The sequence below is a fragment of the Camelus bactrianus genome, chromosome 2 (genome assembly GCF_048773025.1).
Source record: "Camelus bactrianus isolate YW-2024 breed Bactrian camel chromosome 2, ASM4877302v1, whole genome shotgun sequence".
Lineage (NCBI taxonomy): Eukaryota > Metazoa > Chordata > Mammalia > Artiodactyla > Camelidae > Camelus > Camelus bactrianus.
The window spans coordinates 19,297,470-19,314,665 of record NC_133540.1 but is presented as its reverse complement, the minus strand read 5'-3'; the positions used below and the strand labels follow the sequence as shown (position 1 = coordinate 19,314,665).

Genomic DNA, 17,196 nt, shown 5'->3' with positions numbered 1-17,196 from the left:
TTATTTTATACATAATAAAATATATGATGTATTATGATACAAGATACATCATTTATAAAATATGACAACCATAAATAAATAATAAACTTGGTTCATTTTAGACCTTTTATTTATAGGTCAAGTGCTATTAAATTGACAGGGTCTCAGATTTGCTAGTGTGCACTTATTTCTCCTCATACTTAACTATATTTTTCAACAGGTGATATCTTAGCAGGGTCCATAGTTACTACCACATTTTTGTTATTTTTTAGACTGGTCAATGGATGGAAAGATAAAAATTTCTTTTTTTTAATTGAAATATAGTTGATTTACAATTTTGTGTTAGTTTCTGATGTACAGCATAGTGGCTTAGTTATACACATATATTCTTTTTATTATATGATATTTAATATAGTTCCTTGCGCTATATAATAGGTCCTAATTGTTTATCTGTTCTTTTTATAGTAGTGTGTATCTGTTAATCCCAAACTCCCAATCTAATCCCCCTTTTCCCCTTTGTTAACTGTAAGTTTGTTTTCTATGTCTATGAGTCTGTTTCTATTTCATAAATAAATTCATTTGTGTCATATTTTAGATTCCACATGTAAGTGTTATCATATGACATTTGTCTCTGTCTGACTTACTTCACTTAGTATGATAATCTCTAGGTCCATCCATGTTGCTGCAAATGGCACTATTTCATTCCTTTTTAATGGCTGAGTAGTATTCCACTGTGTGTGTGTGTGTGTGTGTGTGTGTGTATCACATCTTTATCCAACAAAAATTTCTTGATAAGAATGTTGAGATTGGCAAAGCTTCTACTTTCCAGGAATATTTAAACTTCTTTCAAAGACATTAAATTTTTCCTTAAAAATGGTTACATTTTTATCCTCTTAGGAAATCACAATGGTGATTAATTGCTATTGTTTTTTAATTCATTATGTTATAAAAATGTCATTGAATAGCCTTTAGCTGAGATATTTGACTTTATTTATATCTCAAAAGAAATAAGTTGCTTAATTCTTAACAAAACTTTACAGATGGGCTCAAACTTCAGATATCCTCTCATTTGGCCTAATCTCTTTTTTCAAACAAAAGGAATATCCTATTTTTTTTTAAGTATCAAAGAAGTGTCTTTGGAAAGAAAATTTTCTCTAAAATTTCAAATAAATCCCCAGTCCTTCTAAGGCATCTTCCTAGGCATTCATAAGGAAATTACTTTTCACGATACTAGGCTAGGAGAATTCTGCTTGTGGACCAATTTCAGAAGAACTTGTACCTTTCTCAGGAAATTAGAGTTGTATTTGGGGTACTTGCTGCAGTAATTGTGCTACTGTAATTTTTTTGAGGATAATGAGAGAAGGCAGTGGAGTGATTTGACCTGGTACATCAGTACATCAGTATCAGAGCAGCCTCCAGACTCTTCTTGGGCTCAGATCTCCACTGAGTTTCTGAGACAAACTGTTACTTCTCTTGCGAGTACAGGGTGGGGTTTCAGGATTCCACAGCAACAGATTCAGTGCCTTTTACAGAGTGAGTTTTTCCATCTTGTGCTCTCTGCCTCACACAGAGAAAGATGTGGGCATCTCGCTCTCTAGGTGGATGACCATTTGTGTTTGGAAATGCATTTCATTTTAGGCCAAGGATGTAGTAATATTGTGAAAATAAAACAGCATTATTTCTCACATCTGGTTTGATGCGTGTATTTTAATCAGTTTTTAAAGCCATTGCCTTTTCTCTGTGTGGAAGAGGTTTCAGAGTTCATTATGCACACATTCCTCTAAAAACTGAAACTAATTTTAGCCCTTAGGAATTTCATGGAAGTAAATTTGGTATCTTCAATACATTTGTGAAACCTAATAAAATTCACGTTTAAATTGGTACAGTGTTTTGAAATCTTTCTCCTCCTTGATTGAATTGAAACTATTTTCTACTAAGCCTCAAAAACAAACAAACAAACAAAGAAACAAACAAATTAAACAAACCCTGGGAGAATGGAAGTAGCAAGTTCGTACAATGGCTTCCCAGGTCTTGATTATAACGCACTTTGTCATTTAATAGTTCTCTTAAAATAGAATAATTAAGAAGTCTGGGTTATGTGATAGAATATGAGAAACTTTAGCAAAACCTTGATTATCATGTCGCAGGAAATGTTGCATTGCGAATCAGTACAGGGATTTGACAAGAGCCCCCCTCCCCCTGAGCCCCTCCCCACCGTGGCCCCACTGCCAGGGTGACGGAACACGACCCTTTACCCTCACCCCTTCTGCTGCACCACTGGAGACTAGAAGCAAGATACCCTTTATACTCCTTTTCTCATGTTTCTCTTCCCTGCCGATTACCAGGTTGCTTGTTTGTTTGTTTGACTTTTTTTTCCCTTTAATTGAAGTGTAGTTGATTTCCAATGTTGTGTTAGTTTCGGGCATACAGCAAAGTGACTCAGTGATGCATATACGTATATTGTTTTTATGAACTGTGTTCCGTAAATGTTCAGGATCTGTGGGTCAAGAGCTGACTTTCTTTTTCTGGAAGGATTATTTCACACGGAATCCTCAGGATATGGTCTGTTTCTCTAAATTCTACTCTAGATTAAAAACAAAACTCATGTACTTACCTTTAGAAAAAGATCCACAAACGTCCAAAAAGAAGACCTTAAAAATGTTTCAACTTTACGAAACTTATGATATTCAAACTGTTTTATTTAAAATGCTTAACTCCCAAAATACCTGTCAAAACTATGACAGGGATACATTTACAGTGACTTCCATCCATTCATTCCACTGGTTTTGCCATAAAAAGTGGAAACCAACTTGGCATTCCCTTTCTGAGTGGCTTATATTTACTACAGGATTATTCAACATAAGAATTTACAAATCAGAAATAGACTCACGGACGTAGAAAACAAACTTATGGTTACCAAAGGGGAAAGGATGGGGAATTAATTAGGAATTTGGGATTAACAGATACACACTACTGTATATAAAATAGATAAACAACAAGGACCTACTGTATAGCACAAAGAACTATATTCAATTTTTTGTAATAATGTATAATGGAAAAGAATATGAAAGATAATAGATATATTCTGAAAATATACGTATATCTGAATCATTCTGCTGTATGCCTGAAACTAATACAATCTTGTAAATCAACTGTAATTCAATAAAAAAGGAATAGAAAATCCAGAAATAAACCCATGCATTTACGATCAATTAATCTATGACAAAGGAGGCAAGAATATACAATGGCGAAAAGATGGTTTCTTTGACAAGTGGTGCTGGGAAAACTGGACAGCTACATGTAAATCAATGAAATTAAAACTTTCTGTAATACTATATACAAAATAAACTATTGCTTTGCAACAAACCCAAACTAAGTAACTTCCAGAGTAATGTGTTATTTCCAGGGTTCCTGTGGATGGGCTGGGAGATTCTTCTGTTGGCATCATCTGCACTCATGCAGGCACTGGAGGGGAGGACCACTGGGGTGGCTGTGCTGCTCTGTTCACTTGCCCTTAATCCTCAAGGAGGCTGGACCAGGCTTTCGCTGTGGTTCCAGCAGCCTTCCAATGGGGCAGGTGCCACTGCACACACGCTTACCTGCCCTCTGACTGTAGCCGTTCCTTTGTCGAGATCTCATGGCTTTGGGTAGTGCGAGGAGAGGTCTGGTGGGGCCACTAACGTAACAGTCAACCACAGGCAGTACAGTAGGTGATGGTTTTGAATCAAGGTTAAATTTTACCGATACGTTAATCATATTGTTGTGAAGCACAACATTCTAGCCTTAAGCAAAAAAGGCTGAAGTAGTTAAAGATAGTGTGACATGATTTGTGTCATGATGAGTGGAATGTACTTTCGGATACTCTAGGGAGAGAGGGAAGGAGGGAAGGAGGGAAGTGGGAGGGAGGAGGGGGAGGAGGAAGGAGGGAGGGAGAGGAAGCCAAGGGAACAAAATGTCAGCAACTGTTGGATGGGGGGGACGTAAGTGTCTATGTTACTATTTGTTCAAATTTTCAAACCTGGGTTTGTTGTCCAGATGGTCAGCAGGTTTGAAATTTTGCAAAACAAAACTTGGTAGAGTCCATGAGCGCCCCTGGCAAGCTTGTGAAGAGCCAATCTGCCCCTCCTCTGCCTTTGAGATCCTGGATCCTGTAGGTCTGGGATCAGCCTGTGCAACAAGGACTAAACTGACTCTACTAGTCCATGGTCCACGCTTTTAGAAACATTAAGTTGCTGGAGAGTAGTTCTTGTTGCAGAGAGAGTTTCTTTGACAAGCTGGTTACATAGAGTGTAAAAATGAATGGGCAGAATACTCATTAGGGAGGGAGGGGTTTGGGCTCACATTCCCTGATGTTCAACCCAACTCCACCTTCCTAAGGGGACGAGGGATTTTTGTCCTTATTTAGTCTGGATCAGATGTGTCATGGCCTCAGTGCATGATGGGTACTTCTAATCTGCAAGGCTAATTTTATGGTAATGAGGGCATAATAAGCAAAAGGCTACGTTCGGACACTGGAGATTCCTGCCTTTTCCCACCTTTCTTTGTCAGCCTCCAGGACACTTGTCACCCCAAAGTAAGTGGTATCTTATCAGCCCAGAGGTTCCTGCTTTCCTCTGTCTACCCAGGGACCCACATTATTTACAAGATTGCAGTTTCCTGCCATTTGGCCCATGCCCCTCTTTCTCTGTTCACATCTAGCTAGCTGCCTTTTCTAACAGTAACCATCACCAAAACAACATAAAAAATAAACTGGGAAAAATGTTTATCAAAAATTATACCACAGACAAAGGATCCTTTGCTACACAAAGGAATCCTCCAAGTTACAATTTTAAGTCTCGAACCATCCTAGAAAACATTGTCAGCAGGAGCAAGAAGAAAGGTCACAGGGAAGGCAATACCAATTGCTGGCACACAGGGAGAGAACTGATCAGCTCTGCCCACGTGTTAATGAGCACTCAGACACGCTTAGACACTAGTGCCATTTTAACCACATTACATCCGGAAAGCATTAAGAATCAGATAAAAATCATTTTGGCAAGTATGTGGAGAACCTCAGCAGGGTTAAAATTCAGTTACAACTTTTTGCAGAGCGTTATGGAAATACCTATCAAATTTATAAGTGTGTATCTGTCTCATGATTCAGTTATTCTACTGGGACTATGCCTTGTACATATACACACATAAGTGCCTAAAATATCTATGCAAAGGTACTAATGTTGGCATTCTATTTATCTTTTTGTAACAAACACAGGAAATACTCTCTAAGACCCTGTGTTCGTGTGCGTGAGAAGGCTAGAAATTGAGAAACTGGGGGAGAGAATGAAAGAATGAATTAAGGTGCTATTTAGTTTTTAGTTTCATATTTTTGTTTTTTAATTGGTTTCCAAGAAACTTGTTTTTTTTTTTTTAACATTTTTTGTTGATTTATAATCATTTTACAATGTTGTGTCAAATTCCAGTGTTCAGCACAATTTTTCAGTCATTCATGGACATATACACACTCATTGTCACATTTTTTTCTCTGTGAGTTATCATAACATTTTGTGTATATTTCCCTGTGCTATACAGTGTAATCTTGTTTATCTATTCTACAATTTTGAAATCCCAGTCTATCCCTTCCCACCCTCCACCCCCCTGGTAACCACAAGTCTGTATTCTCTGTCTGTGAGTCTATTTCTGCCTGTATTTACGCTTTGTTTTTGTTTGTTTGTTTGTTTTTGTTTTTGTTTTTTAGATTCCACATATGAGCGATCTCATATGGTATTTTTCTTTCTCTTTCTGGCTTACTTCACTTAGAATGACATTCTCCAGGAGCATCCATGTTGCTGCAAATGGCATTATGTTGTCGGTTTTTATGGCTGAGTAGTATTCCATTGTATAAATATACCACCTCTTCTTTATCCAGTCACCTGTTGATGGACATTTAGGCTGTTTCCATGTTTTGGCTATTGTAAATAGTGCTGCTATGAACATTGGGGTGCAGGTGTCATCCTGAAGTAGATTTCCTTCTGGATACAAGCCCAGGAGTGGGATTCCTGGGTCATATGGTAAGTCTATTCCTAGTCTTTTGAGGAATCTCCACACTGTTTTCCATAGTGGCTGCACCAACCTGCATTCCCACCAGCAGTGTAGGAGGGTTCCCCTTTCTCCACAGCCTCTCCAGCATTTGTCATTTGTGGATTTTTGAATGACGGCCATTCTGACTGGTGTGAGGTGATACCTCATTGTAGTTTTGATTTGCATTTCTCTGATAATTAGTGATATTGAGCATTTTTTCATGTGATTTTTGATCATTTGTATGTCTTCCTTGGAGAATTGCTTGTTTAGGTCTTCTGCCCATTTTTGGATTGGGTTGTTTATTTTTTTCTTATTGAGTCGTATGAGCTGCTTATATATTCTGGAGATCAAGCCTTTGTCGGTTTCACTTGCAAAAATTTTCTCCCGTTCCGTAGGTTTTCTTCTTGTTTTACTTCTGGTTTCCTTTGCTGTGCAGAAGCTTGTAAGTTTCATCAGGTCCCATTTGTTTATTCTTGCTTTTATTTCTTCTAGGAGAAAATTTTTGAAATGTATGTCAGATAATGTTTTGCCTATGTTTTCCTCTAGGAGGTTTATTGTATCTTGCCTTATGTTTAAGTCTTTAATCCATTTTGAGTTGATTTTTGTATATGGTGTAAGGGAGTGTTCTAGCTTCATTGTTTTACATGCTGCTGTCCAGTTTTCCCAACACCATTTGCTGAAGAGACTGTCTTTATTCCATTGTATATTCTTGCCTCCTTTGTCAAAGATGAGTTGACCAAAAGTTTGTGGGTTCATTTCTGGGCTCTCTATTCTGTTCCATTGGTCTATATGTCTGTTTTTGTACCAATACCATGCTGTCTTGATGACTGTAGCTCTATAGTATTGTCTGAAGTCTGGGAGAGTTATTCCTCCAGCCTCTTTCTTTCTCTTCAGTAATGCTTTGGCAATTCTAGGTCTTTGATGGTTCCATATACATTTTATTATGATTTGTTCTAGTTCTGTGAAATATGTCCTGGGTAATTGGATAGGGATTGCATTAAATCTGTAGATTGCCTTGGGCAGTGTGACCATTTTAACAATATTGATTCTTCCAATCCAAGAGCATGGAATATCTTTCCATTTTTTAAAGTCTTCTTTAATTTCCTTCATCAATGGTTTATAGTTTTCTGTGTATAATTCTTTCACCTCCTTGGTTAGATTTATTCCCAGATATTTTATTAGTTTGGGTGCTATTTTAAAGGGGATTGTTTCTTTACTTTCTTCTTCTGTTGATTTATCGTTAGTGTAAAGAAATGCAACTGATTTTTGAACGTTAATCTTGTAACCTGCTACCTTGCTGAATTCTTCGATCAGCTCTAGTAGCTTTTGTGTGGACCTTTTAGGGTTTTCTATATATAGTAACATGTCATCAGCATATAGTGACACTTTTACCTCTTCTTTTCCAATTTGAATCCCTTTTATTTCTTTCTCTTGCCTGACTGCTGTGGCTAGGACTTCTAGGACTATGTTGAATAGGAGTGGTGATAGTGGGCATCCTTGTCTTGTCCCAGATTTTAGTGGGAAGCTTTTGAGTTTTTCACCGTTGAGTACTATGCTGGCTGTAGGTTTGTCATATATAGCTTTTATTATGTTGAGATATGTTCCCTCTATACCCACTTTGGCGAGAGTTTTTATCAGAAACTTGTTTTTTTGATAAGTAAGCAAACCCACTTAAACAGAATCTGCATTCATTCTGGAGAGAATTTAGATGGACATCGTAGGTTACCTTAAAGGAAGAATCAGAATCTTGTTGTAGAAATGACTTTCTCTTATTGTAGTTTTAAACTCCAGCCAATATGCATAGCAATTTATGTTGATGTGTTTCTCTCTCTCGGACAAGTAAACTGCATCAGAATGGACCATTTTGGTCCTGCTGGATTTTCTCAAAAGTTGGCTTGAGTGAATAGTAAGTCAAAGAGCTGGGACTCAAGAACCCAGAATAGCACACCACACCTGAGGATAATCCCACTTTATCCCTTTGATTCTTGACCTTGAAACCTCTTTTCAGGAGGAGAAATCAGTCCCACAAAGCATCGAAGTTAAGCCGCGATCAGGCATTTAGAATTTTTGCAACAGTCATGTAAGAGAGACTCATATCTACCTAACATAGTGCAGCAACTAGGGACAGCCTGGTTTCTGCGCAAACTCTCTCCTTTATGACAGTATCCAATACCAAGTCACCTTCCGACCCCCGTGCCCCTAAGAAAATGCACAAAAATCTACTGGAATACACTGGGTATCTCCTTGCCACATATTTAAGAGCTTTGCCATATTTCCATGTTAAAGTTGCTGGTTCTATTACTAAGACCACACCTATTGGTGATTTTGAATTTCAGACCTGAGGTCCTCAGTAGGGAGCACCCCAAGATGATGTAGGTGAAGAGACAGGATTCTCTAGGACTTTGGTCATTCATTTACAAAAGAAGGGAAATTAAGAAGATTCTGGAGAGCATCTCAGTTTACGATTTGTGCATTTCAGACATGTCCAACTTTCCCCTCTCCATGGAATGTGTTTCTCGGTAATTTTCCACAAGGCATCTCGGAGCTGAAGCAGACAGCAGGCTTATTTGCTAACCCTCTTTACGTCAGATGTTCACCTTAGTCAAACATCATTTCATACCCAGGAAATGGGAACTGAGGACACACCTTCCCAAGCCAGTCTACCCGTGATGGAAAAACCCTTAAGAATCCATATTTAGCATCCATCCAAATGCAGCAGATGATTACTTAATAGCCCATTGGGAAAACATTTCTGCCTCTTGGTTGCAAAAAGTTCTTCAAAAATAGCAGGGCAAGTAGTCCCAGGTCTCTGTGACCTAAAATGTCTAACAAAGCTGAAGAATTATTAGAGCATCTTAGAGCAACCTGAGGCCATTCAGCCTGATGATTTAGTAATGATGTCTCTGCCATTGGTCAGAGAATTATGAGGCTAGGATTTATGCACCAGCGCTCACCCGTGTTGGCAGCACTGGCTGTGAGAAGTCATCTGCGTCCTGAGCATCCCAAGGCAACACACACCTCTGTTTGAATAACTCTAGAAATAAGTTTATTTTGTGATGTGTTCAACTTCCAGAAAACAAAGTGATATAGTGCAAATAATAAAGTTAAAAAGTATGAAAACCTGAGGACAGTATGGAGGTTCCTTAAAAAACTAAAAATAAAGTTACCATAAGATCTAGCAACCCCACTCCTGAGCATATATCTGGAGGAAACTAATTCAAAAAGATACAGGCACCCCAATGTTCACAGCAGCACTATTTACAATAGCCAAGACATGGAAACAACCCAAATGTCCATTGACAGATGACTGAATAAAGAAGCTGTGGTATATTTATACAATGGAATACTACTCAGCCATAAAAAAGAATGAAATAATGCCATTTGCAAGAACATGGATGGACCTAGAGATGATCATACTGAGTGAAGTAAGTCAGGTAGAGAAAGACAAGTATTGTATGATGTCACTTATATGTGGAATCTAAAAAAAAGGATACAAATTTTATTTACAAACCAAAAATAGTCTCACAGACATAGGAAACAAACTATGGTTACTAAGAGGGAAAGCATGAGGGAAGGATAAATTAAGAGTTGGGGCTAATAGATACAACTATATATAAAATAGGTATACAACAAATTTCTACTGTACAGCACAGGGAACCATATACAATTTCTTATAATAACCTATAATGGAACAGAATCTGAAAATAAAATGTATGCTATGTATAACTGAATCGCTTTGCTGTCCACCTCAAACTAACATTGTAAATCAACTAACATTTAATAAGAAATAAAAATTTAAAAAGATGTAAAAACCTAAAGACTGAAAAAAGCACATCACACTGAGGATTCAACTGACACCTATAAGATATAAAATAGATGGTAGTTTTTTCCTTAGCTCAGGTTTTAAAAATCCATTCATGACAAAATATAGTCATTTCCCAAGACAGGTACAGGGCAGGGGTGGGGGGAAGGGAGGAGAGAGGTAGCCCAAAGGTGAAAAAAAAAAAAAAAAGTTTATTTTTTTTAACCTAAAGACTATCACAACTAAACCTACACTTCCCTCTGGTGGTCAAAGATGAAAATGAATTTATAGAGATGAATTAAATGCATGATTATTTAACATACAACAAGAAAACTAAAGGTAAGGCCACCAGATGCCACCCTTTGTATAAATATTCCATTTTAACCAACTCACCTGACCACATTTACCCTAATTATTAAGGCTGAATAACTCCTTTTTTGGTGAGCTCCCGATTCTTCTACACTTTTAAACCTCAACGCAAGAGTTGTTAAGTAGTAAACTGTTATTGGCTGACACTACTTACATACTAGGGATTTAGGTGTTCATCTATGTTGCAAATTACGCAGGAATGATAAGAAAAGATATTTTCCTTGATTTGTTAGACTACTTCATCTTAAAAAAGTAGACCATGAATTATTTAATGCCTTAACTAATTTTACCATGCATATTTTATCATGCGCATTAACATGAGTATTTTGGTAACCTAGACACACACTATTATCTTCGAATATCAGGTCATAGACTCTTAACCCAGCAACCAAACCTAGAGTTCTTAGGTGGTTACAGTATGTAAACCTTAGACTCATAGTGTTGATCCTTAAGGAAAAAAAAAAGGTGTGTATAATTCATTACAGCTTTAATAAAGATAATGAATTCCAACATTCCATGAAATATTAATTTTTCTGCCTAAAGAAAATTAAAGTTTTCATGTTTTTCTTGGGTGAATGTTAACATCTTCTTGAATAATTTTATATGGGAGTCAACAGAATTGCTTTTAATTAATGCACTCCTTGAGCCTCAAAGGAAAAAAAAACCAAAAATATATACATAATTTTATTTGAGCCCTCTTTATATTCTAATCATAATACACCCTTTCAACTAAGGAGAACATGACAGGAGTTATATTTTACTTTGGTTCTTTCTAATACTTATAGAGGATTTAAGATGGCTTCCTGTTAGACTCTGTACGTTTTATCTATTGTATTAACTGGATATGAGCTTTAATTAAAAGACAGTGACACAGAGAAATAATAAATTGTCTTGAATTTTAGTGTCTCAATTTTTTCTCGAATAATCTTCTTTCAATATGAATCCTAAACATGGGATAAGATTTTTAGCACCAAACGAAGCCTTTCGGATTTAGCTTATTTTCATCCATTCACTAAATATTTATGGTGCAGCTATATTTTATAAAAATGTTGTGTTGGCTCCCCAGATCAGTGAGGGGAAACTACAAAGATAAATCAGAAATATATCTTGAGGTTAAGATACTTGCAGTGTTGAGGAGAGATAAGGGTTTAAAGAAAGTGGGACTGTAAACTGGAAATGAAGAAATGCTCCGTGTGTAAGAGATTTTTGAGAAGTCGGTGTCAAAGAAATGACACCCAGCTGGGTATTTAAGCTGAAATGCAAGCACCTTTTGAGGAATTTGTCAGGCGATGAACTAGAAAGAGGAGCACATATTTAAAAAAATTTTTTTTAATAGTAAGTACATGCAAATCCGGAAGAAAAAAAATTCGCATTTTACCAGATCAAAGGAAACAAAATTTCAACTTACTGAAGATAAAACCACTGCTGAAAAACATTAACACGAGTAATAAAAGAAAGGCCGATGACATGAATGACATGCTATTTTTAGTCTACTGCATATGAAGTTTTAAAAGATGCTTTAAACTTCTGATTGGGGAAATTTTCAAACACACACAAATAGCAAATAATTATGTGAAAAACGCCCTGGACGGACCCATCAACCACCATCCACAGTCATCAGTGAGCGTCCAACTCTGTCCATTAAAAACCCCACTCGCTTAACTCCCCCGTTACCTGTAAGAATCCTAGACATCACTCGAATTTAAGTTTTTAAATTCTATTTAAATTATTCATAAGTAGTTCAGTCTGAATTCCTAAAAAAAAAGACTGTTGTTTGTAAAGACAACAAAAATATCATTATCAAATCTAAACACACTTGAAGATAACTTGTTTAGTGAGTTTTCAAATTTCCAGTTGTTTTGTTGTTGAAATCAGGATTGAAATAAGGTCCACCTCCCACCACGGTCCGCAGGTCTCTGAAGTTGTTTTAAATCTGTTGCGCCTCCTTTCTCTGTATGTGCAGCTACAGACACACACAAATGTGTACCTACAAGCAGCTAAATATACAATACGCCCACGTACAGGCAGATACACATGCACACGCCCACAGCAGTTTAAGGAACCAGGTCATCTTTGGTCCTGCGGATTTCCCCTCGCTTGGTATTTTGCAGATTTATTCCTGTGATGTCTGTTAGCATGTTCCTCTTTCCCCATCTTGTTTATGCTGATAACTAGAGGGTGTTAGCAAGGAGACTTCGGGACTGAGGCCTGGGTCCGGGCGCTTGGGGAGGGTTTAAGGAAGTGCGGTTTGCTCTGGGTAGGACGCTGTCAGGAAGCGGGCGCAATTCCACGCCTGGGTGTCTTTGTGACTTTGTGACCCTGACCTGCGGGGAGGGAAGCCTGGAGAGGGGCCAAAGCAGCTGCAGCCACTCGGCTGGGCCACAAGACGTGCTTGGTGGCTGGGACTGTGTTTGTGTTTTATCCGCGTTCAGACACGACTGCGGTCTTCCTCTCGATCCATCCTGGCCCCGGACGCCGGCGTGTGATGCTGTGTTGTGTGAGATTGCTTCTGTTCCACAGAGCGCCAGGGCCCAGCCGAGAGCCCCAGCCCAGCTCCTGGGTAGCAGGGCCGCCTTCCCCACGTCCACTCCCTGCGACCCCGCAGGATGTGCCCAAGAGGAGTGACTGCATTTATCCACAGAAGGTCTTGTAAGGGAATGTTCACTGTAGCTGAAGACTGGAAAGAACCCCATGTCCATGAACAGGAGTGCAAATAAACCCATCGTGTTATATCCATAAAATGCAACGTGCTACTACTCGTTAATATAAAGGAAGACTGCCGATATAGATAGTAAAGTACTTGAGTCTCAAACACATTATGAAACAGGTCACTTTTTAAAAAAAATTATTTCAAGATACTTTATTTTATTTCTTTCAGATTCTATACTTTATTGTTTTATATAGTTTAGGGTTCACTCTTGGTGGTGTACATTCTTTGGGTTTCGACCAACGTAGAATGACATATCAAGAAACTTTATTTTTTTTAAAGGTCATTTAAAAATTATTTTATGATACTTTATTTTTTAAAAAACAAGTCATTTAAAATTTATTTCAAGATACTTTTTTATAAAACAGGTCATTGTTTAAATCTTGAAATATATTTAAAAAATGATCTGTTTCAAACACATTTTGTAGGGAAAAAATCAAATATTGGGGAAACATATTGTATGATTCCATTATATGTATTTTAAGGACAGGCAAAATTTACATAATAAAGAAAAGTGACTTAGACTAGTGTGTGGGCGGAGGGGGTGGGTGGTGGGTCGTGGTGGGGTAGGAGGTGCAGGGCTGGGGAACTGACTGCAAAGAGTGAGGAGGGGAATTTCTTGGATGATGGAAGCAATGCTTTATAGCTTGATCTGTGTGATGGTGGCACCAATGTATTACTTTATAAAAATTGATCCAAGTCTGCATTTATTGTTTGTAAACTGTGCCTCAATAAAGGAAATGTAATATTCAATTAAAACTGTCTATTTGGGGAGCCATTATTGTCGTCTCTCCAGCAGCCCTCGAACCTCCCCTTACTGTGTAGCTGTTAAGAACTCTGGCAGGCAACAACCCCACATGCAATGAGCTCTGGACGTAAGCCAGCTCTGAACCTAAGAAGACCTCAGCCGATCTTCCTTATTTCAGCGATTCTGGGAGGGTCTAATCAAAGTGGCTGTAGGAAGCGCGCTTCTGTGTCCCAGATGTGACTGTAGAGTTTCCTTGGTTGCTTCTAAGGGAAGCCAGCCTGACTCTGCCTCCTGATGTCTGGAGAGAGAGAACTTTGATTGGATGGCACTGGGTCACTACTTCAGTGGCCTCTGAGGGCAGGAAGATACAGGATGAAGACAGCCCTGTGCAAAAGCAGCTCTTGTAGAACAGGATGAGCTCTGAGGACAGTGGGCTCTCCACCAGATTGACAGGTTTGTAATCAATGGCTTGATGCCCCCCTCCCACCAAAACAGGGACCGTAGGACTATGTTGATGGTCGTGAAAATATGTCCACGATATATGCAAAGAAAAAAATTGTGCATACAAATTGGCAATCGCAACTCAAGGACAATTAAATGCCATTAATATAAAAATGTAAAATATATTTAAACCAGAAAAATAGCTTTGTATTATGTTAATTTATTCAAAATGATCAACATAGTTAATGACATTCCAGGTCCAAATTAAAATGAATTTTTGTGAGATGTTACAATCCAAGATTTATTTATATTAGCAGCTCAACAATTAAAGAGAGACTCCAGTATCATTTTTAAATTGTACTCAGAGAGGAATAATAAGTGGTTGTTTGGCTGGGGTGGTGGTAAGGGCAGGAGCGTTTGCCAAGTTCCAGACACTCATGAAAATACAGATTTCCATTAATTTGAACCTCGCAGTAACCACATGAGATGCATGTTACCATTATCCCCAGTTTAGAGATGAGGAATCAGATGTGGGGATTAGGGGAGCACAGGACCTCATCTGAAGTCACGTAGTTAAAATGAAGAAGAAGTGGGATTTAAGCCCACACAGATCAGCTAGAGGACCCACACGCATTCTCCCTCCCAACAGCAGAGTAATGTGCGATCTGGTGGCAGTGGGTGAAATTTACACAGCACTATCCTCTTTTTTTTCTATTATTTTAAGAGTTGGGGAACCATCGTGAAATCGTACTAGCATAGTGCCATTTCAGCTTTCTTAAAGAAAACTATCATTTTCTGTGACTTTCTTTTATCCAGTGGAAACCACCAGTTAAAACAGGGAAAAAAAAAAGGAAAAAACCAAAACCTTTGAACCCAGGTTCAAAGAGGAATTTTAGAAACATATATTTCAGCAAAATAAAGTGTACATCTTAAAGAGTGTGCTGGTCCCTTAAAATTCTCACTGTGATAAACTAGACCCTGACTTCAGCAACTCTAGAATTTTCCGCCAATTTGGAATAGTACATACATATGTGTGTGTGTATATGTATTGTACACATATTCTCAAGGGTGGGAATGGATTTTATCTGGAGACTATCACCAGCACTTGGAGCTAAGTAGGGTGGAAGCCGGCAAAATGGGCAACATTAATTTGAAGTAAAAATAAGTCTGGGCTAAAAATAATGAAACGGCCTTTTTAACATTCAGTGGTCAACTCTGACATTTACTTTCTCTAGCAAAGGATCCAATATCTCTGGATTTGAATTCCATCATAACATATCTCCTCCCCACTCCTCCCCCCACATTTTTTGGCGTCTCTCTTCATTAACGAGGGTACTATGTTGCAAATCTGGACGTGCACGCCCTTCTTTGCACGTGAACTCCACACCATTTTCTAGATTACACGACACGAAATGCAGACTGTGGTAAAGGCAGTGCCATCAGATGGAACGCTGTCCTCTTTCGTAAACGGTTCTTAAGAAGAATTTTTCATTTGTATACTCGCCCGAAACTCGATTTTCCTTCCTTCTCACATCTCTGAAAAAATCATCGCCTTCCCTAACCCAAGACTGGTTGTGAACCACTTGCTGGATGAAAACAACTCTGTTCTCCGCATCCTCTCGGGGCGTCCTGGAGAGGCGGTCTCCCAGGTCCCGCTGCCACCTGCTGGTCCAGCGGCGCTTAGATTTTAGAAAACGCCGTGCACAGCGCTCCGGTCAGGATGATGCAAAAGGCAAGTATCATCAACAGGTAGTTCTGGCGACCCTGCGTGATAAAAACGAGCAGCTGTGATTGAGAAAACCCGAACCGGGGGGAGGGGGGGACGGGGGGAGGCTATAGCTCGGTGGTAGGGCGCATGCCTGGCACGCACGAGGTCCTCGGTTCAAGCCCCAGGACCTCAGAGATGAATAATTACTTCCTCCCTCTAAAAAGAGATTAATTTAAAAAATTAAAAAAAAAAAAAAAGAAAGAAAACGTGAACCAAACACATAAAAAGCACACACTCTCGAGACTGCGAGGGACCTTACGAACCATCTGCTCTGCCACCCGAGTGCTTTCTCGCTCCCCCTCCACAGAACCTTCCAGATTCTCTTGAAACCCCACCACGCCCTGGTCATCTACCCTCTCAGGAAATGCACGGATGCCCCCACCAGGCATCCGCACGTGCTGGGGTTAGAAGGGGGTTAAAAGTGTGCCCTTCCTTATTCAGCTAGTCACATAACGCGGGGGACAGGAATTCACGAAATAATTACAGACAAGAACGGCACGCAGCCAGAGGGGTGCGGATAAGGAAGCGGCCAGGCGTGTTTGTGAGTGTGTGCGCCACACAGGCGTCCTCGCGCGGCGGACGGGAGTCGAGCTGAGCGCCCAGCTGTAAGTGTCGGTGACCCGGGCGGGGCGTGAAGGCAGCGCGCACGGCTGGGCGTGGCGCGAGGACGCGACGCGCATTTTGAAAGCCCGCACTTTGGCAGATGGTGAACAGACAGGAGCGCGCTGCGGCGGATGCGGGGGGACCAAGGAGGAGGCGACCCCCAGTCCTCCTGGGAGGAGACGATGAGTGCAGACGGAGAGACAGTCAACCTCAAGGGCAAGGAAGAAACAGGGACGGAGTTTGGCTCCCCCAGCTACCTGTGGTGCCCCGTCTTACAGACGGAACCACGGACCGCCCCCTCCTCCCCTCCCCCCGCAGCCAGCTCATCTTTAGACTGAAATACCGTCCTGTGTTCAGTAGAAATACTTTATTTCTCGTAAATTCCATCTCTAGGGGTGCTGTGGGTCAATTCCGATCTCCCTCCCACAAGATAAACTCTCAAACATTGAGATGTAAGCGTCTTGCTTCCCTGGAGCATCTTTTTTCCTGACCAATATTTTCTCTCCTTTGACAAACTATCTTTCATATGGAAGGGTTTCAAGCTTCCTCACGGAGCTGACTGTTCCAGTGAGTGACTGCCAGGGTGTCCACAGACCTCTTTACATACAGACCCAGGGCTCTGAGGCAAGTGAAACAGGGTCTCAGTTACAGTGAGACCTCCACATAGTCAAATCACACGATGCTCCTAGTGGCTTCTGTTAAGATTGACAATTAATATACAG

The 17,196-nt window shown here is 39.6% G+C and overlaps 1 protein-coding gene across 4 annotated transcripts in view; it reads right to left on the bottom strand.

Moving 5' to 3' along the window:
- Positions 1-14,303: 14,303 nt before the first annotated feature.
- The window catches only part of TMEM144 (transmembrane protein 144), a 37,065-nt gene continuing 34,172 nt past the window's right edge, over positions 14,304-17,196 (bottom strand). For all 4 annotated transcript variants that reach the window (XM_045517058.2, XM_010955494.3, XM_074376676.1 and 1 more), the window contains one exon: positions 14,304-15,867. In XM_045517058.2, coding sequence (XP_045373014.1) covers positions 15,784-15,867 — 84 coding nt within the window. In that variant the 3' untranslated portion in view covers positions 14,304-15,783. The remainder of the gene's footprint in view (positions 15,868-17,196) is intronic.